At 41.8% G+C, this 23,755-nt stretch overlaps 1 protein-coding gene across 10 annotated transcripts; it reads left to right on the top strand.

The window, feature by feature from the left end:
- The first annotated feature begins 4,563 nt into the window (after positions 1 to 4,563).
- Positions 4,564 to 22,382, top strand: si:ch211-252f13.5 (uncharacterized). 10 transcript variants are annotated; one of them, XR_008569664.1, is made up of 8 exons: positions 12,889 to 14,985; positions 16,054 to 16,259; positions 16,382 to 16,552; positions 16,614 to 16,766; positions 17,509 to 17,575; positions 18,653 to 20,599; positions 21,162 to 21,199; positions 21,312 to 22,379. XR_008569664.1 is itself a non-coding variant. In XM_054769283.1 (6 exons), exons 2-6 carry the CDS (start codon positions 16,134 to 16,136, stop codon positions 20,200 to 20,202), a joined length of 2,067 nt encoding a protein of 688 aa, XP_054625258.1. In that variant the 5' UTR covers positions 4,564 to 4,620; positions 16,054 to 16,133; the 3' UTR covers positions 20,203 to 22,379. The 10 variants fall into 10 exon arrangements, 4 of the variants coding, with proteins under 4 accessions (XP_054625258.1, XP_054625256.1, XP_054625255.1 ...); XR_008569663.1 differs by having other exon boundaries at positions 21,309 to 22,379; XR_008569665.1 differs by lacking the exon at positions 21,162 to 21,199 and having other exon boundaries at positions 22,237 to 22,382.
- The last annotated feature ends 1,373 nt before the right edge of the window (positions 22,383 to 23,755 follow it).

The following is a 23,755-nucleotide window of genomic DNA, read 5'->3' as shown; positions in this document are numbered from 1 at the left end:
TTTTCTCGTAATAATAAAAAGTTTAATTTCGAAACTGCATTTTGTGTTCAGTTGTGTCATCATTGACCACTATTTAAATTTGCTTGATAATCTGAAACATTTAAGTGTGACAAACATGCTAAATAATAAGCAATCAGGAGGGGGTCAAAGACTTTTTCACACCACTGTATGCAGCCTCCAACAGCCTCAAGTAGACATCAAGGACCGTGCAACCCCAAAACCAGTGAAGCAATTTGCTGGTCAGTGTGATGCTGCTGGGCTGTCGATCCTTAAGAAGTCTCAAGTCTGATGTGGTTTATTTGGAACTCGCTCGTTAAGTATTCCCCGTAGTGCACAGTCTGCACAGAGTCTGCTTTTTGCGACGTGAGAGCCTGACTTTTGCGTCTTTACAGCACAGCACACCACTACGGGGCGTCCAAGGTGATAAAGCAATGTCCAAAGCAGGGGTGTCCAAACGTTTTCCACCGAGGGCCAGATAATGAAAAATCATTGACAATTGTTATTGTACTTGTTTTTGTCGAGCTAATATAATACAATTGTGTATAAAGCTGAAAAAAACTTGGGTTTTGATTTTACGGTTAAATAGCATCCAAGGTAAGACATAACACATTGCACTCATACTGTTAAGGAAATTGGAACTATTTTTAGTCACCATGTTACAGTCGTCTGGCCAAGGCATGGATGAGTGTCTCTAAATCTGGCTTAGACACTGTTCCCTTGATTTTGGCAATGTTCTTAGGTAGTACAAAGATGATGATGTTATTGATTTAATGTGGCTGTTAAAAGTTCAGATCTGAGTTCTTTATTACCCCTAGATTTCTAACCTGATGATTAGGTTTTAGAGAAAGAGTCTCAAGGTGACTGATAACACTTTCTCTTTGTTTCTGTGGGCCAAAGACAATGATTTCAGTTTTGTCTGAGTTTAGCTGGAGAAAGTTGTTTTGCATCCACACGCTGATCTGTTTGATGCAGTGACAAAGTAAATCTGCAGGACCATGTTCACCGGCCGTCAGTGACACGTAGATCTGAGTGTCGTCTGCATGGTTGTGGTAGGACACGTTGCAGCTGCGTATTAGTTGGCCTAAAGGAAGCATGTACAGATTGAACAATAAGGGTCCCAGGATTGACCCCCGGGGAACCCCACATGTCATAGCCATTTGCTCTGAGACACAGTTACAATTCCATCAAGTACTTCCTGTCCTCCAGATAGGACTTGAACCAGTTTAGAGCAGTACCAGAGATTCCCACCCAGCTTTCTAACCTCTGTAATAAGATCACATGGTCAGCTGTGTCAAAGGCAGCGCTCGGGTCCTGCAGAACTAACAGTGAGACTTTGCCTGCATCTGTCTTCAGACGGGTATCATTTGTCACCTTGATCAGAGCTGTCTCTGTGCTGTGGTGGCGCCTAAAGCCTGATTGTGAAAGTATCAAACACATCGTTAGAGAGGGGAAAGTCAGTAAGTCAGCATACTGTAAAATAAACACATAAACAACAAACTAGGGAAATGATGTCACCTACAGTGCTGTAAATAAAGCTGGAGTTTCACAACTGACGCTTCTTCCTTGGTTGCTGTCCTCACCCTCCCTCTCCTGGCCGTCCTCGCCTTCCTGGGTGTCCTCACGCTGCTGTCTGTCTGGTCACAGATTCTCATCCACATCACAGTTCTAGTTTCACCTGACTGTCAAATCATCAATTTAGCCAATGTTCCAATACATTCATAGATGGTATCGATGGTATTACAGTATATTCTTGACTAATTTTGACAAGCAGAGCATTGTACTTGTGATGACTTTCCGAACGAACAACCATTAGACCTTAGAATTGTCAATCAGTTTAGATCAAAAAGATCTATTCAATTGGAAATTGTGCTAAATGTACCTGCACTTGTAAATGTACCTAATTATTTGCAAAGGTGTACCCACGCATTGAGACATGTACTAAGACATTTGCAATTTGATGAAATGAATGAGAAATTCAATTCTGTTGCCGGGTTGCCAGGTTGTCTGGAGGTTTGTGCATGTTATTTTGAGGATGTCATTACAGCTTCAAGAAACGAGCCAAACCAATGGAGAAAACTGTATGTAATACGAGTGTAAAGGTGTGTTATTCCATGTCTATTCCATGTCTTACAACCGTGTTTACACTGTTGTAAACAGGTTTTCTGTGCTCAAACTACGAAAATATTCGATTTATAAATAAGGAATCAGACTTGGTGGGAATTGGTGGTGCTCCGTGGGTGGATGAGTTTCGCCCTGCGTTCCTCATGGCTCTGGATGTTGAGGGACTGTCTTGGCTGACATGTCTCTTCAACATTGCGTGGAAGTCGGGAACAGTACCTCTGGATTGGCAGTCCGGTGTGGTGGCCCCCCTTAGGATCTCTTCTCTGCTATTTGCAGACAGTGTCGTCCTGATGGCCTCATGAGGCTGTCACCTTCAGCGTTTACTGGGGAGGTTTGCAGCTGAGTGTGAAGCTTCTGGGATGAGCACCTCCAAATCCGAGGCCACGGTTCTAAGTCGGAAAAGGGTGGACTGCACCCTCCGGGTTGGGAATCAGGTCTTACATCAGGTGGAGGAGTTCAAGTATCTCGGGGTCTTGTTCATGAGTGAGGGAAGGTTGCAGCTGTGGCCCGTAAATGGCCCCCAGGCCGTACTTTTGACACACCTGACCTGGAATTACAATCTGTGTTACCAGAAAAAGGCATGAGATGTGACACGTGCAATATAATATCATTTATAAGACTTTCGTTCCAACCAGATGACTATAGCTGTGAACATATGTAACCCCCCCCCAAAAAAACACTATAAAAAACACTTTTTCTTTTGGCTCCCAGGCAGTAAAGGGGAGAATGGATGAAATCCGGTCAAGTGGGATTAGTTTAAATCCCTTTCATTTCTCCCACTCCGAGAAGGCAATCCCAATTACAGTACTCCCTAACAACTGCAGTAACAGCTTACGGCGCGGAGGATGTCATTGTGATGGCGTTCCAAGCGGCCGGATGTCGGGATGACATTCATGTCTGATGTCACCGTGATGTCTGATCCCGTTCTTAGCAGCGCTCTCATTCAACTCGTGTGCACGATAACCAATCGGTCTGACGTATGTCATGTTTTTCTTGGCCGGCCGCTGTTATACAATAAGCAGCTTAAACGCTTTAAAAGGAATCTGCAGCCGCGGCCCACGGTCCATTCCAGATGCGATGACCTCACATCACTGTGTCACCTTAGAATTCTTGTGCCATTTGCTGAGGCTGCCAGGGGTAACAGGATCACTCCCGCTCTGGTGAGGTACACTAGAACTGATTTGCCCGAGTCACCCCTTGTAACCCTGTACCTACTTCAAAAGCATTGCTCATGGGGCCACGTGGTAGGAGCTCATCTCATCTGGTCATATTTTCAGGAAGAATGTAGCTAAAGTTAATTCATATCATGCTTCCCTGCACTTCTGACACTCACAATGATGATGTTCATGCTTCACAGAGCGGATTCAGTTCCCACTCAGTGACAATGTGTGTATGAATGTCAAGTCAGATGGGATAGGCTCCATCTGAGAAGAATGAATGAATGAATCCATCGCCCATCGTCCCATTGCAATACAGACCTGTCGTGGTCGGGAGTGCATACAGGCAAGCGGAGGCCATACATGCTACTGAGCCACATTATGAGTTGTCGTAAGGCAGGGGTGTCCAAACTTTTTCCACCGAGGCCCACATACTGAAAAATGAAAGGACGCAAGGGCCACTTTGATATTTGGCAAATCAAGACATGTAGATATGCTAGTAAGGTATATATATTTCAAGCTGCATTGTAGGTGAAAAAGTATATTATTTCAAGTAGTACGAACTTCGATCTTTGCTCTTTTCACCCATTTTTGCTGTTTGTTTTAAATTTTCCAAATATTTAAACTTTATTCTTGTAAACGTTCTTCTCATAATATTACAACTTTATTCCCATAATATTTTGACTTTATTCTCATATTTTTATAACTTTTTCCCCAACCTAATTTTCCTAAAATTAACAACTTTAATTTATCTTGTTCGTTTCTTGTAATATTACGGCTTAAAAAATTTTTTTTTTTCTTTAACTCATTCAATACCAAAGACATAGTAATACGTTTTTATAAACCTGGACGCCCAATCCCAGCAACGTCTTATACGTCGTTTGCGTTTTTTTTGGGCAAGAGGCCACAAGGTGGCAGACATGCATTTGAAAAGAGCTCGACAGGGATCACATACAGTAGATGGAAAAAATCACACATGACAGGTACGAAGAAGCGAGAGAGCATGAAGGAGTGTAGCGTGCAGAAGGTTACGCATTGTCGGGAAATTCTAACGCACGCACACGTGTGCACACATGCACACACGTGCACACACATAGTTCAGTTCCAAATGTTAAAACTGTAAATAGTTCATGGTGTTATGTTTGTAAATAAATTGTTATTTTGATGTAAAACAACCCCTTTTTTGTGTCGTTTATGTTGGTATACCTGTTTAGATATTTGAGCTGTAAAGCAAAAAACATTTGTGTCAAAGTGAAAATTGTTTTTCCTTTTCTAGCCGGGAACTGATATTGTCCTGAAACGTACCGATGTTCTACTGCTGATTACTAAAGAACGGAAAAAGGTACAAACAAACTTTTTTTTCTGATGAAAGACGAGAGTCTAATCTTTCTTTTAGTAGGCTCCATGTTTATATAGCCATAGAACACAATATTCTCTGTGCATTGAAAAATCAGTCATCTAAAATGGCCGCTACTGAAGGGGTTGCCTTTTGAAAAATGGCTGGGATTGAATTAGTCAATATTTCAACTCTATGCTACAAAAATGATATTATTCTAAGTTTATTCCCATAAAATCACAACTTTTTATTGTTACATTGCAACTTTTTTGTTGTAATATTCTGACTTTATTGTTGTAAAATCAGTAAATCACTGCTGATTGTTGTTGTTTTTTTAGTTTTCTCGTTAAATTGCATTTTTAAACTGTGCCGCGGGCCAATAAAAAAACAGGCGTGGGCTGTAAATGTCCCGCACTTTGGACGCTGTTGCCTTAGGGAAATGTACTAATCAAATTTTTTTTTTCTTTCACCTAATGATGTTAATTTTTTAAATTTATTTTGGAATTAAAAAAATACACTTTTTGTATTTTTTTAAATTTATTTGAAAAATAATTTCATCATTTATTATTTTAATTTGATGTAGTATTTAATTATTTATTTTTACTTAATATTAAAAAATATATTTTTTCAGCTTTTGTAGTGGTGCACTTACTGGAAAACGTGATGAGGGAACAAAGCATTTATTAGAACACGTTATTAAATGTTGATTTTACCAGCAGTGCATTGAAAGCTCAAAAAGTTCAACAGACCTTTTCGTCAACGGTGGCCTGCGATACGGATTCCATTTAGGATTAAAAGAGGCAGGATCCCGCTATTGCTCAAGTGTAATTGGAGGTTACACTAAATACTTGATCCTATACAAGCTGTTTTCCTGTATATGGCAAGGATATACACTGAGCTGTTTTTAATATTTTGGTTACTTCATTTGCACTAGAAACAGCTCTCAGTATAATTCAGTGCAACCCTACACGTCTACAGCCACAATAATAAACATACCGTATGTTTCTAGTGGCCATTGTATTGGTTGTATTTCAAGTATGCTTTGCTGCTTCCAAAGCACAATGCAGGATCAACATTACCAATGTTATTGGCGCTCTTCAAGTGTGATGAATTAGGTTTTTTTCCCCCTAGACTTCATTTGTTCATATAAACAATGAGAGAGGGTTTTGAAAGTCTTCAAAGATGCTAAACAGCAGGTCGAAAAAAAAAAAAAATTCCCAGAACAGCCTGAAATGACACAAGGTCGAATACGTCACAGTGTTTACTGGTAGCTGTTAGAAGAAAAAGAAGAAGAAATAAAGATTTCAACAGGCTCCACATCTGGAGGCTGACATCAGTCGGTTTCAAACCACATGTGGCAGGGGGCACGACTTCTAAAACAAACTGAAGAAAGAACTAAACTCGGAATCTCTTCAACTCTTTGACACTTTCCTAATTATAAACGTCAGTCGGTAGCCTAGAAAATCACAGAAGCACATATAGTTCAATTAAATATTTAGATAAGTCGTTTTCTGACACACCTTGCTGTAGAGGTGTCCAAAGTGCGGCCCGGGGGCCATTTGCAGCCCACATCTTTGTTTCTTGGCCCGTGGCATGTTCAAAAGTTCTATGCCCGCTTTGACACCCAAACTCCTGATGAGCAGAGAGGGTGGCTGAACCTGGGGAGCACAGAGGACTCACCTCTCATGGTGACATCAGCTGATGTGCGCAGGGTTCTACACAAAACAAACCCACGAAAAGCAGCAGGGCCAGACAACATCTCAGGACGTGCACTTCAGGTTTGCTCATCAGAGCTAGCTGATGTGCTTGCTGACATATTTAACCTGTCGCTTGCACAAGCATCTGTACCGACCTGCTTTAAGTCCACCACCATAGTGCCCGTACCCAAGAAGAGCAACGTGACCTGCTTGAATGACTATCGCCCTATAGCACTCACTCCTATTGTTATGAAGTGCTTTGAAAGAATAGTCATGACCCACATCAAAAAGAGCATCCCGGCGGCAACTGTGGACCCTCTACAGTTTGCATATCGCCAGAACCGGTCCACGGATGATGCAGTCAACACTGCCATCCACACAGCCCTTTCTCACCTACAGGGCCAGGACACATACGTCAGAATGCTATTTATAGACTATAGCTCTGCTTTTAATACAGTCAGCCCCCACAAACTCACAAATAAGCTCCTCACACTTGGCCTGTCTCCCTCCCTCTGTAACTGGGTGTTTAACTTTCTCACAGGCAGACCCCAGTCAGTCAGAGTCCACAACCGCACATCCAGCTCAAGAATTGTGAGCACTGGGACCCCACAGGGGTCTGCTGAGTCCGCTCCTCTACACGCTCTTCACCTACGATTGCGTGGCCTCCCAGAACAACACCAGCATCATTAAATTTGCAGATGACACTACAGTCATCGGACTGATCACTGGTGGTGTTGAAACATCATACAGAAGAGAGGTGGCGGACCTCATAGCTTGGTGTCGTGATAACAATCTCCTTCTCAATACAGATAAGACTAAAGAGATGATCATCGACCCAAGAACAAGGGAAAAGGAGCCGCATAGACCCCTGTTTATTGATGAGACTGAGGTGGAGAGGGTGAAAACCTTCAAGTTCCTTGGCACACACATCAGCGAGGACCTCACCTGGTCTCACAACACCCAACAAATTCTGAAGAAGTCCCAAAGGAGACTGTACTTCCTGAGAAGACTGAGGAAATTTGGCATGTCCACCACAATCCTGAGTTGCTTCTACAGATGCACTATGGAAAGTTGGGGCAGCCCTCCCCTCACTGCAAGACATTTATAAATCTAGAGTCCTACGAAGAACACACAACCTCATCAAGGACAGCACACATCCACAACACTCAATATTCACACTCCTACCGTCAGGCAGACGCTACAGGAGTTTGAAGTCCAGGACCACAAGGCTGACAAACAGCTTTTACCCACAGGCCATCAGGCTCCTCAACGAAGCACTCGCACACGCCGCACGCAACACACGCACACACTCATAGCACTTTATTTATTTATTTGTATTATTTATTTATATTAATGTCTCTTCTGTTGTTGTTGCTTAATTTATTGGTATATATGTTTATGTGTTTATGTTTCTTATGTTCTTATTCTTTCATTTGTTTTTCTTTCTTTTCTTGGGAGAATGAACAGAATAAGATTTTCATTGCATAGTATAACTGCTGTTGTACTATGCACATGACAATAAAACTCTCTTGAATCTTGAATCTTGAAAAGATAAAATTAAAGACAACCTACCTAGTGGCGGGTATTTCCCACTCTCTTGCGGAGCAGAGTTTTGGGGATCCTGTCCCTAAATTATGTCTGTTTTTGCCAGGATAAACAAGTATGTTAAAGCCCTGAAAAAGATGATTGAGATGCCAGAATAATAATAATAATAATAATAATAATAGTAGTAAAAAGGTAGAAAAGCACTCGGAGAGGTCAGACCTCTGCCAAGCGCCATAGTTCCCCCCATATTGTGATTGTTACACCATTAGTTACCATTAGTCCAACATTTATTTTATTTACATATTTAGATTCCTTGACCATGAAAACTTACCATTAGCAATTGGAGTCATAATGATATCAATATTAGTTCAGTAGGTATTCACAAAAAACACATTTTCCGCTATGGCGGTTTTCTTCTCAATGTAGCTCCATAGCTTTTGAAGATACAAGAAATCCGTTGGCACACTCCAGATTCCAAGGTCTTGGCGATATTTAATGGTGCTTGTTGCATGATGAAAGCTCCAAAGGTCGCCTATTTTTTTTCATATTCTGGATCATAGCCGCTGGATTTATTCCCTTATCTGGATCAGTTTTTCATATTTTGTAGAAACGTGTCTTGTATTTTTTTTTCCAAGTGCTCTGACCATTTTTTGTGGAGTTATATGAACAAATGCCAAAAATGGTCCGATCTCGCAATGTTAAAGAAACCTAGAAAAAAAAAATCCTGGATCCAGACGGTGATCCGGATCACCCCCAAAATGTAATCAGTCCTTCCATATCCCATTTCTGACAATTCCTGAAAATTTCATCCACATCCATTCAGAGCCTTTCAAGTTATTTTGAACACAAACAGATAAACCTCCTTGGCAGAGGTAATAATAAGACACATTTCAAAGTGTCCCTTTGTCGCCTATACGGTAATCAATGCCACTTCAGCCTTGAAATTTGCAGATTCACTCCATAGCGGTTCTTCAGACATCTATATGAATTCATAAATTAAGCAAATGTTACATACTTTTTGCCTAAATGCAACATTTTCAAGCAGAAAAATGGCTAACTTAACTAAAATACAAATTTAAGGCATTCAAACGGCACATTAAAAGATGTTGTAGTATTGTACAAATGTTCTACACTGGTCACTAGGTGTCAGTAATGTTACTGTCATGTTCAGTGACAACGTCAGACTTGATCACTGGAACAACAGGCTTTTATTGCAGGTTTTGACTTATCTCACAACAGGCACAATAATCCCGAAACAAGCTCCTGATGCGGCTGTAATCCACGGCAAGCGAAATCTCAGCTCTAAAACCCCCGACGTCACTTCCTGTCTGCCACCCCGCTCACCTCCCCTAGCACCGGAACACATTTACAGCAACACACGTGAGCACGAGTCTTATTTATGCCTTAAATGGCTTCTTTATTTTATTATGTCTACAATATTGAGTTATACGAGCGTAAATGTTACTATAGGGGTGTTCTTTCATGTCTAGAGGGCTGTAATAATGTTAAAAAACGTATTTAGACGGTTGTAAATGGGTTTTCTATTCTTTAACTACAAAATTATTTGGTATACAAATAATAGGGGTGTCACGAGACACCCGACTCACGAGATGAGACGATCACGAGATTGGGTCCACGAGAACAAGAGGAGACGAGATTTTTTCATTCATTTTAATTACAATGAAAACAAGTTTGCATGTTCTCCCCGTGCGTGCGTGGGTTTTCTCCAGTACTCCGGTTTCCTCCCACATTCCAAAACCATGCATGTTTGATGATTGTTTGTCTATATGTGCCCTGTGATTGGCTGGCGACCAGTCCAGGGTGTACCCCGCCTCACGCCCAAAGTCAGCTGGGATAGGCTCCAGCATACTCGTGACCCTACTGAGGATAAGCGGCATAGAAAATGGATGGATGGATGAAGACATACAACAATGCAGGTGCATTTTGAAATGATTATTGTCCCACAAATTGACACTAAACAAAATTATTGTCTGCATTTTATGAGACCAAATAAACCAGAGTTCCGAAAATATATAATAGTAAGAGTCATATATCATAATAGTTGGTTTAAGCAGGTTTTCTATGCTCTAACTATGAAAATATTTAATTTAGTAACATTGAATCTCAAATCGCGGAAATTGATTTATCGCGGTCGGGTCTGGAACCAATGAACCGCTATAAACGAGAGATGACAGTGTAACATCATTGCCCAGTTGACGGCAGTGTTGGCTTACCTGCCGTCCCCTCCCCCTGCAGCCAAACAGCCTCGACAGCTTTGTTTGATTGATGACACTTTTTTTTTTCCACCAATAGGAAGGTGGTGTCCTGTTTCATTGCCTGTTTACTTTTGCTTTCCAGGCAGGTTATTTCCTGCAATAATGTGAGATAAAAGTGACGACTCAACAACTAAATCATGGCAAATATTATTTAGCATAACTCTGCTTTTATTTGATGCATTTGCACCATTTAAAATCTTGCATAAAGTGTGACATCTGCATTTTTGGTTACATTTTCTGCAAGTTGGCCGAAGTGGAAAACGTTTGGATACCCCTGCCTCTAGCCTAAAAAGCCCCCTACCCTCTGCGGGCTCACTGTGTTTACATAGACTGTAAACAGATGGTCCATTAAACTACACGAGAGGGGACTTTGTTTCCATACGAAAAAGACATATTTGGATCAACAGAAGAACTTCACCTTTCAGTCACAGCCATTCTGTTACTTTTATTAATCACCTGTCTGCATACACCAGACGTATTCTCTTATCTTTCACCCTCACATTACAGTCACTGCTAACTATGCTTTTCTTTTAATTTGTCACCCGTCTGTATATACTGGCAAAATACACAGTAGTACTCTCGCAATCTGCAGCTCCAAGCAGCAGCTAATCAAAGCACACGAATTCCACGCTCTCATTAAGTAGATTGTTGCCGCTCTCTCACATTCTGTGGTCTCACACATCAACAAACAGAACTGACGGAAAACAGGCACACACCAAAACCAAGAAAGCCCGTTTTATGGAGTTTAGATGCATGAAAGGAGTCAGAAAGTGGTTCCTGCACGCAGTTAAGTCAACATGTTTTCCCATTTGTGTGCTTGGGGAGCATCTTACTGTTTTTCAGGAGTTGCCGAAGTAGGCGGCAGCTGCTGTGAAACGTGCTTGCTGTGATTTAAACATCTTTACCGCTTAACATCAACATATGAGCAGTGTTTACGTTGCGCAACCCATTGCTCTGTGTGAAAGAGAGCGAGAGGAAGAAAAGAGACCTAAAAATGCTGCATTATTGACAGTGAATGTGGATATAAAAGGGAAAATAAGGCATTGTGGGTAGAAAGCATTTATGCAAACACAAACGTCTAAGGCAGGGGTGTTCAAAGTGGGGCACATTGTAGTAATAAAAATAAAAGAAAAACACCCCAGTTAGGATGGGGAAAATCAAGCAAAAAGGCACAGTGTGAAGAGAAAAAGCTGACATTTTGATCAGATTAATCATGGGTTTCAAATTAAATTAATCATGATTAATCAAATTAATCAAATTATGCCTGAATTATGCTTATTTTATATAAATGGATTATGTATATTTGCATGTATTAACAGGAAAACTGAAAATTACAATCAAGCTAAAAGATAGCACACGTCTTAAAAAATCTATTTAGCTAACACTACTTTCTTTAATAGTAGCAGAGCATTAGCATCACACTTTAACCGTGTTATTATGAGCAGTGAGGGGTTACGTTTAAACACACCACGTCATTTAAGATGAATTCACATTTTTGAGTGTTTTTTATGGGATTTCCGAGCATATTTAAATGCAACAAATTGTGCTTCCAAATTTAGAGTTACAAAGTGAGTGCTAAGAATGTCCACATGTTGTTTTTCTTTGTCTTTCTGGTCATTTAGACGCATAATAAAGACGTTATGTGATGGTCGAAGTGTCCGTGAATGCATCTCGCGATCGTGTAGTGACAATGAGGAAGTGTTGTTCCGACGGCGGGACAAAAGACGCGTTTGTGAGTTGGAAATACATATGTGTTGCTGGAATTGCACCGCTGTTGATGTGTTCAGGTTGGATTGAAGTTATAAAAGCGCTTCAGACTCTGTGTGACACTGTGGGGAGCAGTGCTCACATTACAGTTAAATGTGGCTTGCCATAAGGCGTACGCGTTAATGACTCTATTTTTGACAGCCCTAGTAATAACACAAAACTTTCTGAAGCCTTTTTACAAAATAAAAAATATATATACAGTATATATTAGGGCTGTCAAAGTTGATGCTGAAAATTTCCTTTAACAGCACTATTTTTTGTTGACGCGTGCACGCCCAATTTTTGATTACCTTTCTTTTTAACAGTCGTGTGCATTTGCAAATGACCCTCGGCCCATACCGTAGTTTGAGGAAACGCAGCAGTGGCTCTGAAGTCACAAGCGGGAATAAATATTGAGCAGAAATGGACAAAGAACAGGGGATTTTGACTGGTAATTTTCAGATGGCTTTCTTGACAAGACCAAACTTATTTGCATCCACCGTCGGTGTGAGCTGAGTTGTCACGGAGTATGTCGCCTCTCATACGAGTGTTTTTTAGATGTGAGCCGTCTCTTGGCTGATTTTTTGCTTTAAACCTGCGAGCTAAAATTTGGTTTACGAACTGCTAGTTACCGGCAGGCATAGCCGAGGACAGCTATTTGGGGGCTTGTGTAATTTTGAGAATGACTGAAGACAAGAATTAATTTAAACAGCATTAGCATTGCACCAGCTTGTCATCAGGAAAGCTTTTCAACACATCGAAACATACGTACATTATAGCGATCTAATTGATCTTATTTATGATGTATTGTGTAAAGCTATGACATCAAATTAAAAGCACTAAATGAATACAGACCCACCATCCACTAGTTCGAACCTGAAGTTTGTTTTTCAGGTGCACAAATATGCACATTAGCAGTCAATAAGATTATCAAATTTGACCTTTATGCGTTCCCACATAGTATCAGCATTTGCGACCAAATATGAGGTGAAAGAAAAAGGAGGAGAATACAGTATAGTAGTCTATCTGTGCAGCACGGGAGAAAGTTAGATGGTGTGTTCAAGGACCGTTGAACAAAGTGGGACAAGTCGCACCTCGCATTAGACAAGCAAAACCTGTGGCATTTCTAACTGTATGTTAATTTTTTAAATTAAATAATGACCCATATTTCCAAAATTAGTATCTTTTACATAAAATTTGATGGAGTTATTTACAAATAATTAATTTTTTAAAGTTTTTAAGTGTGTGGGGTTTTTTTTAATCATTGCGCCTGAACGTTTCCCGCGGCCGGTGGTTGAGGACCCCTGCCTTACAGCGTGCTTGGGGATATGATGTGCTCTTTTACACATTTGAAAATACAGTAAGATTGCCACTTTTATACAATTGGAAATTATTTCCATTAATTGCCATAACATATAATTCATTTTTAATCGAAGTTTGCGCTGTTTAGTGTCCTCCTTATTGAGTTGTTTGGCTCTGCAGCCTTAACTGGAGACTCTAAATTGCCCATAGGTGTGAATGTGAGTGTGAATGGTTGCTTGTCTAAATGTGCTCTGCGATTGGCTGGCGTCCAGTCCAGAGTCTACCCCACCTCTAGCCCGAAGACACCCACAACCCTACTGAGGACAAGCGGCATATAAAATGGATGGATGGTTCTGCAGCCTGTCACTACCGGATCAACTACCCATTTGCGCATGCTTGGACCAACTGCCCGAAATGCGTTGCCAGATATGTTTTAGGGATTTTGAGTCATTCTGCGCTGCAGTTGGGTTAATTGCGTTAAAATTTTAAATCAGATTAATAATGTTACTGGTTGAATCTGCATGAAGGTGCCATTTTTTTTTATTATGTGAGAGGCTGTAAAAAAAGTTATTAATTATTAGTATACACATTTTAGTATTTTCTCTTTAAACTTTGCCCTATTTTTCCAATTTTTGCTGTTTTATTTATGTAATTTTATGTTTACAATGTGATGAGGGCCAATAAAAAAAAAGAGGCAAAAAAAACCCCACAGGCAAATACACACACACACACACACCTACACACACACACACACACACACAGAGTCTCCTAAGAATTAGCCTCATTGTTTCCCCAAAGTGCCCAAAGATGTTACGTGCACATCTCTTCCCCATGCACAAAACCTGCATATTACTCACTTGATACGTATCTGGTAGCTAGCTAATTTGGAACAGAACAGCCCAAAAGCGTTTAGCATGTTTTGTGGTGTGACTTGGCAGAGTGGCATGTCCGGGAAAGCTACGGGTTAATTTAAGACTGGAAGCAAAAGCTGTTGCCAATTAGGAGCAGTGAACGCCACATGTGGGCTATGCAGAAGGAGCAAAAGGGGGCAGAGACCAGCGAGTGCACTGGAGCTCGACAACTTCAGTTGCTCCTTACGTGGATGGACAGTCAACAACTGAAGGGACTCTGAAGATAAGCAAGATAAAACAGACCTGAAGGATTAAGACACACAAAAGCACCTTTTCATCATCTCAACATGGCATGTATTTCTGCAATGTTTATTTTCAGTGTCAGTTTTTTACTGAGCAGGACTGAGAGTGCTTCCGAAATGTGCCGGGGCTCTCGGTGTCTCACTAACCAGGATAGGAGCACGGCGTGCGTGGGAGCACACTGCACAGACACTGCAGCACCCAGACGACAGTTTCACCTTGGACAAATGCACCCCAGCTACCAACAGGACTCTCGTGCATACGCTCACCACCAAGCCAAGGCAGCACCTTTGACCCCTTACACCAACATCCAACCTCAGCAAGGAGGCTTTGTCCAGCGAACCAGTAGCGATGGCACCAGGAGGACCAATCCGAGAACCATCACCGCTGAGGTGTTTCATCCTGGCTGTGCAGGCGGGACCTGTCCGACGACTGGCGCACATCGCCCCACGCCTGGCAACGGGGATGCATCACAGGACTGCAAAGGGAATAACTGTAAACTGCGTCAAGCTAAACCTTGTATTGGCTGCAACACGCAGAAAGGGGAAGATGGGAACTCTTCTCCGATTCATATAAGAGACAGAGCGGCACAATTTGTGGAGGAGAGGTCAGAACGTGGTCACTGGATACAGTTGACGTGTGACATGAAAGCAGGTCTGTATCTAATGTCATGATATTACTGTAAGTAAGAGCTCCTAATGGCTGACTAAGGTGAGCAAATGATTAGAAACACCTTTCAGTATGCTGCAGTGCAGTTCTACACTACTAAAGAACCACAGTCACTTAAATACCTGTAGTACAGGCCTCCTTCGCAAGGATGGAATTTGATGTTACACATTTCCATATGATGTCTTTATTCTTTGTTTTGTTTGTAATGCTATGTGTTGATGCTATTTTTTCTTTATATTATGACTTTATTTTCTGAATATTTTGTCCCTATTCTCCATTTTGGCAGTTGTTTTTTTAGTTATATTTTTAGAGCGTGCCGAGGCCCAATAAAAAACATCCGCAGGCTGTTAATGGCCCCTGGGCCACACGTTGGACATCCCTGGCCTAGACAGACCAAATCATGATGAACCAAACACAAACAGTTAGTGGTTTGGTCCGCAACAGATCAGAAAAGAGGCAAACCCTGTTTTCCAAAGTCAAAGCTGATGTGTGTGAATATGTTGTTTTGCCTAAAACACAACGATAATAGGTCGGCTTTCATGGATGACTAAAGAAATTAAAAAAAAAACAGATTTTAGAGACTGAAATGACAGTATATTTACATTTGTAAATGGAAAAAATGATTAATTGAACACCAAAATAGTTATATACTGTAATGGATAATGGATTTATCATTGATTATTTGCTGCAGCTCTAATGATGCATTTCTATTTACCGAGTGTCTGGAATTTTGAAATGTCAAATCGTTAAGAACTGCTTACTGTACTATATCTTCATTAGTTGCCCCGACTTCTTTGGCAGTGCTTTCCAATACAACAGCAGCATGCTTGGCACCTCAATGATGGATGGTTAACACGTCTTTCTCATTGCCGTGATGTTCTAAAGTATGTTCCACTCTTGGCTTGGACATCTGTGTGTACTTTGTATGTTCTCTTCATGCCTGCGTGGGTTTTCTTTGGGTACTCCGGTTTCCTCACACAGTCCAAAAACATGCATGTTCGGTTATTGTGGCTGATGAGTGTTTGACGTAATGATTTCTCTATCTTACTGCAGGTACAAATGACGTTCCCTCTGAAGATGCTGTCGTTTTGCAGCTGCAGCTGTCCAAGGACCAAGAGAAGCTTGTGGAAGCTATGAAGGGTCAGCAGGAAGAGGTCAAAGAGCTGCACAGACGCCTCAGCGAGCAACAGGGGGCGCTAGTCTACCAGCAGATAGAAATACTGGAGCAACAGAGGAAGATGCATGACTACATGGAGCAAGTGAGTGTCCAGTGAGAGTGATGGAGATGTTCGATCATGTATAGTTGACCTCTGTGTCTTAGAATAGTCGTGCTCACAGAGGAAGAATTGAGTTTAATTAGTTCATTTTGTGGTTTTTCAAGGTAAAGGTACAATACAATGTACTATTGGACACCATCAAGCAAATGTCAATGCAGAACCTTCAGGAGGAGCTGGATACTCGCACTGACGCCCCGAGTGAGCCGAGTGGACCTCACCGAGCCCAGCAGGCCCTCTCTTTGCACAAGGTGGACATGGAGGCCAGTGTCATGGAGGTAAATATCAAATATGTGCAAATTTGATTGATAAATGATTGGACTGACTGATGCCCCCCAGGTGGGCCATTTCCTTGTGGCTTGTGGAAGCTGTGGTCCTGAAGAGTACTGTGGCTTCAGCAGTGGTCATCCTCGCTGTGAGAAGTGCACCGTGTGTCCTTCTGGATTCTTTCTGGTTGCCCAGTGTTCAGTGCACGCAGACAGAATCTGCCAGGTTAGATGTGTCATTTTGGTCATATGTACTCGTCACTCTGTTGTCAGAACAGAAAGAAAGTACCATCATTTCCGTAATTGAGTGCACCCGAATGTCCACCGCGTCCACCAAATTTAAAGAGATAAAAAACTGTACATACAGTATATGGGTCGCACAATCAACAGCTGCCGCGGTCCAAGCAGAAGATGTAGTAATTCTACACTTGATCAAACTTGCTTAAGATTTGTCAGATCAAAAGACGATCGCTGCATAAGACTTCAAAACGTGTGATATTGGCTTTTACCGCGGAAATGCACAACTTTCTGTTTCGGCACTCTAAGCATTATGGCAGTGGTTCTCAGTTATTTTCTGTCATGCCCCCACTGGGGGACAAAAATGTTTTTGTGCCCCCCCAAATTGAAATACTATTGAGAAACTGATGATATCTATTTATTTATCTGTACTGTACAGACTGAACTCGAAACTGAAACCAGTGAAATGCAACAAAATGGAGTGCAGTGAAGCATACAAGCGTATTTAAGAGTCAAATTGCATGCTGGATACGACAAATTCATACATGTTGGCAGGTCTGCACTAATACTGAAAGTCTTCCCTCCTTCTCACGGCCCTCCTGACAATTCACCCCACTATTTGGGAAGCGTGTGAAAAAAGTAGCGGCTTATGGTCTGGAAATTAGGGTAAACACCTTTTTGGTCATTTTGTGTTCAATGGCACAATGTTAACTTTACATTTGTTCTTGCAGGACAGAGATGAATGCCTTGAAATAACTGACCTTTGTGAAGATCAACTTAAATGTCTAAACACACCAGGTAATACAACTTCTGTCAAAATTGATTGTAAAATATAACATAGTCTCTATGCATTCATGGACCACATGGCATGGCGGTCCAACATGATATATGTTATCCTCCTATTCCGTGTGGAAGTGGTACATTTTTGGCTTCTTACTTTCTTTCTTCCCCACTCCATTTGTATTATGACACATTCTCTATTTTTTTCTCTCCTTCCCAAATAGAAGATGGTAACATTCAAACACAGGAAATGAAGCAACTATCAGTGTCAGAAATCACAAAACTCTTTAACCCTACACTACAGTATTGCTACAGTATCGTTGAGCATGTTCAAGGATATTAGTTACAGTAATGTTTTCTGTTCTCTCTTTTATTACTGTTTGATTTAATTCATGTATTTACTGGATATTATACACGTGTTCTCTGTACAGTGTGAGCGACGTAAGTGTTAATTTAGGCATGAGTTCCGACTTTACAATTACAACTCGTGGGAAGGAACGGAATTCGTTCCTAACCTGAGGACCTCCGGTATATAATTATATGTATCTATGTTAAGGATGAGCGAGTACACCACTATCTGTATCTGTATCTGTTCACCCATCGAAATTATCCATGTTCGTATCTGTACTACCAGAAGTGGGCGTGGTTTATCCGAAAATGTGTGGGGCTTAAATCGGTGCATCATTTTAAGTCTGATATTGACATGGATTGATCACAAGTTGCTATATTTATTGTTTATTATTCAGCTATATGTGTACTGCGTATGTGTGTAAGTGACCTGTTAGACTTCATTATTTCATCGTTTTTTTAACGATCTGTATGAAGTTCTTGATTCATGCAAACATCCACTGATGGCAAACAGGGAAATAATCTGTCAGCCTCGTTCACTGTATTTTTCTCAAAAGCACCGCGTGCAGTACCACAAGCAAAGTTTTCTAACTTTGTATCACCAGCCAAATAAGCAAGCAGACGACAAAAACAAAAACAAACCCGGCACTGCAATGCAAAGGTTTTTTTTTCTAGTTATATTTAAATGTGCATTTGTATTTAACTATAAATGTTTTGAGTCGTATTTCTTTTTCATGTTCTTCTCAGGTGGATTTAGGTGTCAAGGGATGACAGAGCGAGATGCCAGGGCCGGCATGTGTGGGCACGGCTACTTCTACAACTTGGACATGGATGAGTGTCAGGCCTGTGCCGAGTGTGATGGAGAAGCTGTGCCATCACCGTGTACTTTTGTATCAGACACCATCTGTGCTGGACCTTCTGCCGGTGACAGCGTTCTCTCTCTGTCCTGGGCCGGACATGTGAGTCTGCCCGGTGCCAAAGGCCGCATGATGAATCTTGCCTCGCCAGGAGTGCCGCTGCACATCCGAGGAGCGGGCGACGGAAGTCTGGTGTCGGCCGAGGAGGGACGCCTGCTGCTGAGGAAGCACGGACTGGTCTGGCTGGAGGAAAACCTCTCTGTAAGCCACGGCTGCCGCAGCTTCGTGCAATTGTCTTTGCATCTGAACGGTACAGATGTCTCTGAAGGTCGTCACCTAAGCGGAATCAGAATTGAGCAACAAGAAATAAGGTTACTCCAGGGTGTCAGCATGAGCGGGGTAGCAGAGGTCGCCCCTGGTTACATGATCTCCACTTCCCTTTGGAGTGCCAACCAACATTGCAACCAAAGTAATGAAGGTCTGCAGCTGCATGACCCCTCAGCTGCTTCTCTTAGCCTCATGTGGCTCTCTCACGACACTGGTGCTGTCGCCATGACGGCACAGGCGATGCTGTCTGCACATTACCACACAAACCATCGCGCGATCTTTAGCACCACCTCCACTTCGGACCCTTACGTAGTCGGGTTGACTCATGACGGTCGTGGTGTACGGTTTGCAGAAAGCGGGACCGTGCGCTTTGTGTATCAGCAGGCGTTGTACTCCATGGGTCAGGCATGCGTGAGTGAAGGCTTCCAAATGTTGGCGTACCTCAACCGTAACGGTACCGGCATGGAGCTGTGCCGGAGCTTCAAACCAGGTGTCCACTACCGCGACACATCCATATCTCTCTCTGGAGCGACTGAAGTTGGTTCTGGAGACACGCTGGCCTATGAGATTCTGTCTCCTGCTCAGTGCAACGTACGTTTCTTTAGTGACGCCACAGGCATCAGTCTCCTCAGCTTGGTTTGGGTTCCTGCTGCTATCTCCTCTTCTATCCATGCCTCTGTGGCTCAAACGGGACTTCCCTCAGGAGCCGTACGAAACAAGCCTCTCTTCTTTCGCCAGACCAGTCCCCAGGTGCACCAAATGGGGCTGCCAGGAAAGGGGTCCACAGATCCGAGCCGAGATTTTGTCTTCAGGGAGAGCGGCACTGCCAGTGTTGCTCTAGACATCAAACTGATTCACTCGTGCAGCCTGGTAAAGGTGACTCTGCTCAGGCTTAATGACCCAGAGGGGAGAGCACGATCCGTCCCCCTTTCCCAGCAAGTGGGTGGACAGATGCCTGATGGTAGCCAATGGGCCAGTGTGAGCCTGCGAACGTCCTTCCAGGTACAAAACGGCACCACAGTGTTCTTCACACTGGACTGTGTACGAGGAAGAGTCAACCAAGTCAGCCACCACACAGGAAGTGGAGTGTCAGTCCTCTGGGTGGCAGCATAACATCAGAACTGCTTGAACAAATGGATTCCATTCCAGCGACCAGAGGAAATTTAAAGAACCGACTCATTACTGAATTACACAGCTTTTGGGCAAAAATACTGGGACACCTGGCCATTAAATCGATGGGAAGTAAAATTGGAAGAATTGCTCCCCTGTGCAGCTACAACATCTTTCACAACACCAGGACTTTCTATAAAATCTTTGTGCATGTCTGTGGGAATTTTTGTCCACTCGTCCAGAAGAACATTTGTGAGCCTGAGAGAGGACTTGTTGTCTCACAGTCTTAACTCCTTCCACACCGTACTCGTCCAATACAACAGAAGACGACCATCCCAAAATTGATTGGCCAAAGTTGGAATTGATCAAAAGACAAAGAACTGACTGATTTACTTGGGGGGTAAGTCCGAAGACCTTCGCCCATATGTTTATTCCTATACTTAATATAGCTTACAAAAGTACACCCCTCACATTTCAGCAGCCATTTCATTATAACTTCTATTGGGACATTACTACAGATAAAAATCTTAGATTTAACCTTGAGTAGTCAGAGCTAGATGATCTGTCTTCTGAAAATAAGTACTCACACAACCATTATTGTCTAAATAGCTGGCAACACAAGGGAGTACGAGTCACAGTGCCACAGCCAGCTAGTGTGGCTGTGCGATGATGATAGTATGTTATTTAATCCTCACTCCCTGATGCCTTAAGAGCTGCGCTGGACAACGGTTTGACAAGCCAGGGTTTTTGGCTCACTAGTCCAGCGCTGACTGACTTATCTCTCAATCAGTGGGGATGTGTGGATGCGGGATTGAGCTCAGGCAGGGTGCAGGGACTGGTTCTTGTTACACAAACTGTGCCCAAAGCATCAGTATTTAGTTTTGTGGATTAGATTGCAGATATAGAAGACAATATGGGACTCCAGCTTTGTACTTTTTTTAACTAAGTACTTTTTTGCCCAGTAATAAAGAAATTCAAGTGCTCATGACACCAAAACACCGTAAGTGAAAATTAACATTCAAAGGCATACTTCCTGTGTTTGATGTGTGCTCGAATATTGAAATATTTGTCATGTTTAAATATTTTTGTCACTTTTTCTGGGTCTGGAGGAGGCGGAGCAAGTGACATCTACACAGGACCGTCCCACTCAGAAGTTCCCGTTCACTACAATGCATTCCCTGTTATTATGTGTCAGTCTTCTGTGAATTTTTGTTTTGTGTTATATATTTTTTTATATTATGCCGCTCGTTGCGTTGAAGGCTTTTGCTGGAACACTCGAGGAGACGGAGTAAGTTTGTTTACATTTCTAAAAGACACCACTGGCCTCGTCAGATGATTGGCGAACTTTGTGGGACAAATGTGGAAATAAAAAGTCCAAAAGACCGAGAACAGACATTTGAGCTTGAAAGGCAAGTTATAGTAATAACAATAAACTGGAGAACATGATAAATAGGTGTCTGTTAACATGAATAGGTTGTATGTTAACGTGACATATTAACAGTTATTCGGACAACTATATCCTAAACAACACAAGTAGTTTACTTGTACTGTAGCTTCTAATCTGCAGAATGTGATTTCTTTTTGGGGGCATTTGCGTTCCGTCTTTTTCAGTTGACTTTATACTGTAAGCTGATGTTTACCTTGTACAGTATAAGTCGCGGGACCAGCCAAAGCATGAAAAAAAGTGCGACTTATAGTCCGGAAAATATGGTACTTTTATTTTGTTACTGTTTTTATAAAACTTTTTTTGCTGTCTTGAGCACTTTAGTAAGGTGGATCAATGACAAATTTAAAATATTATTTTTTTATGAAATGCAAAAGAATGCAACAATACCAAAAAAGTGACTGCCCGTTTCACTTTCAGTTTTGCTTGAGGAATTTATGACGGCAAACTCGGCTATAAAATGTCATAAAATCTCAACCTAACATTCTTCCACATTTGTGTATAAACATAACATACACTTATAATGACTTTCTTTCTTCTTCCTTTTCGGCTTCCTTTAAACTGATTCATGTTTGTTTCTACCCTTTTTATAGCCAGCAAGACAGATCACCTTCTGCATCTGTTATCCATCCGATATTTCACTGCACTGCAGCATTACAAGTATATATTACTGTATCCGCAAATGTAGCATGATTCACCAGTCACTATATGTGTAGCCTAGCATTGTGTGGTACTACAGTATATAAGTTGGCTTTGATATTTATGTAAAGAAACGACCAGTCACTCTCACCACATTTCCTGCTGTCATCAAGAAAATGTTAGTCCGTGTTATGAGCATGTGTTTCATATTAGTCACCATTTTCGAATGTGAACGTTTACTGCGTGCCTTGTTTAATGTGCTGTGTTCTGCATCTTAAACAGACGCACATGTTCCACAGAGGTCCTGTTAATACACAATTGTCATAAGATGTAGCTATCACGTACCACAGCAAGTGCTAAATTTATATTCGATAGTCATGGAAACAAATAAAGGTCTTGTTCTGTTTTCCGACACGATTTGTGACCTTTCTCATGTCAGAGTTTTAGAGGCTGGTCGATCTTGGCAGATCCTTCCAGGTGCTTCCGATTACACAAGAAAGCGATGAACCGCTTTTCCATAAATTTAAATGACAAAATGATATTATTCAGCCACCAGTGGCCCGCCGACAACCTCCTCACCCCCTCACTGCTGAATTGTTTTGGCATGAAATCAAACGTTCCCAGGTGTGTTTTATGAAAACCAGTAGACCAGTTGATGTACTTGTTACCTCACATTGGTGCATGTTTGCTATGGATTTTTAAGGAAATCACAACAAACTGATTGTGGACTACTTTAGATAGTCAAATATGTATTTTAATGCAACAATGGCACATTTTAAAGTAATATAAGGGGAAATTGTTCCAAATGGACGTCAAGATCATCTGGACGTAGTTTCCATTTATGTTGAGTCCAATTGGGATTCCATAAATAAAATAGTTTTTTAAAAGTCTTGCATAATCCCACACATTAGGCAAAACATTAGGGACACTAGCATCTGATATCTAATGAGATCCAATACAAGGATTGTATGAAAATGTCTGCCTTACAGACATAATGCCTGAGAGATGATAAAAGCCTATATTAATATGTACAGTATATTATTCCTTCTTTAATTTTCAAACTGTATGTACTCTATAAATCATGCTTACCAAAATAATAAATGTATTTTGATGCCCAGACTAGAGCTGTCCTATCTAGTCTTTGAGCATGAACTGATGACACCTGCCCTGAGGCACTGCCTATCCTCTAGTCCAGGGGTGTCAAACTCGTGCCATGGAGGGCCGAGACACTGCAGGTTTTCTTTCCAGCCAGTCACTAAAGCAGGTGATTTTAATGATCAGCACCTTCAGTTTGAGGGAAGGAGCTCATCAATAAAATCACCTGCTGAAGAAACTGGTTGGAGAGAAAACCTGCAGCGTCTCGGCCCTCCAGGGCACGAGTTTGACACATGTGCTCTAGTCCCTTCAGACTACGACTGTCCTATCTAGTCTTTCGTGAGTCTGAAGAGACTAGATAGGTGAGTACAGCTGTCC

This window comes from Dunckerocampus dactyliophorus, chromosome 2 (assembly GCF_027744805.1).
Source record: "Dunckerocampus dactyliophorus isolate RoL2022-P2 chromosome 2, RoL_Ddac_1.1, whole genome shotgun sequence".
NCBI lineage: Eukaryota > Metazoa > Chordata > Actinopteri > Syngnathiformes > Syngnathidae > Dunckerocampus > Dunckerocampus dactyliophorus.
Note: the sequence above shows the minus strand (reverse complement) of the source record. Positions and strands in the feature narration are given on the sequence as shown.

Excerpts from the sequence above, each read along its gene's own strand:
- si:ch211-252f13.5 (XM_054769280.1), top strand. The coding sequence starts at position 14,379 with ATGGCATGTATTTCTGCAATGTTTATTTTCAGTGTCAGTTTTTTACTG. Across the intron at positions 14,986-16,053 it reads GACGTGTGACATGAAAGCAG|GTACAAATGACGTTCCCTCT; the intron begins GTCTGTATCTAA and ends ATCTTACTGCAG. Across the intron at positions 16,260-16,381 it reads TGCATGACTACATGGAGCAA|GTAAAGGTACAATACAATGT; the intron begins GTGAGTGTCCAG and ends TGGTTTTTCAAG.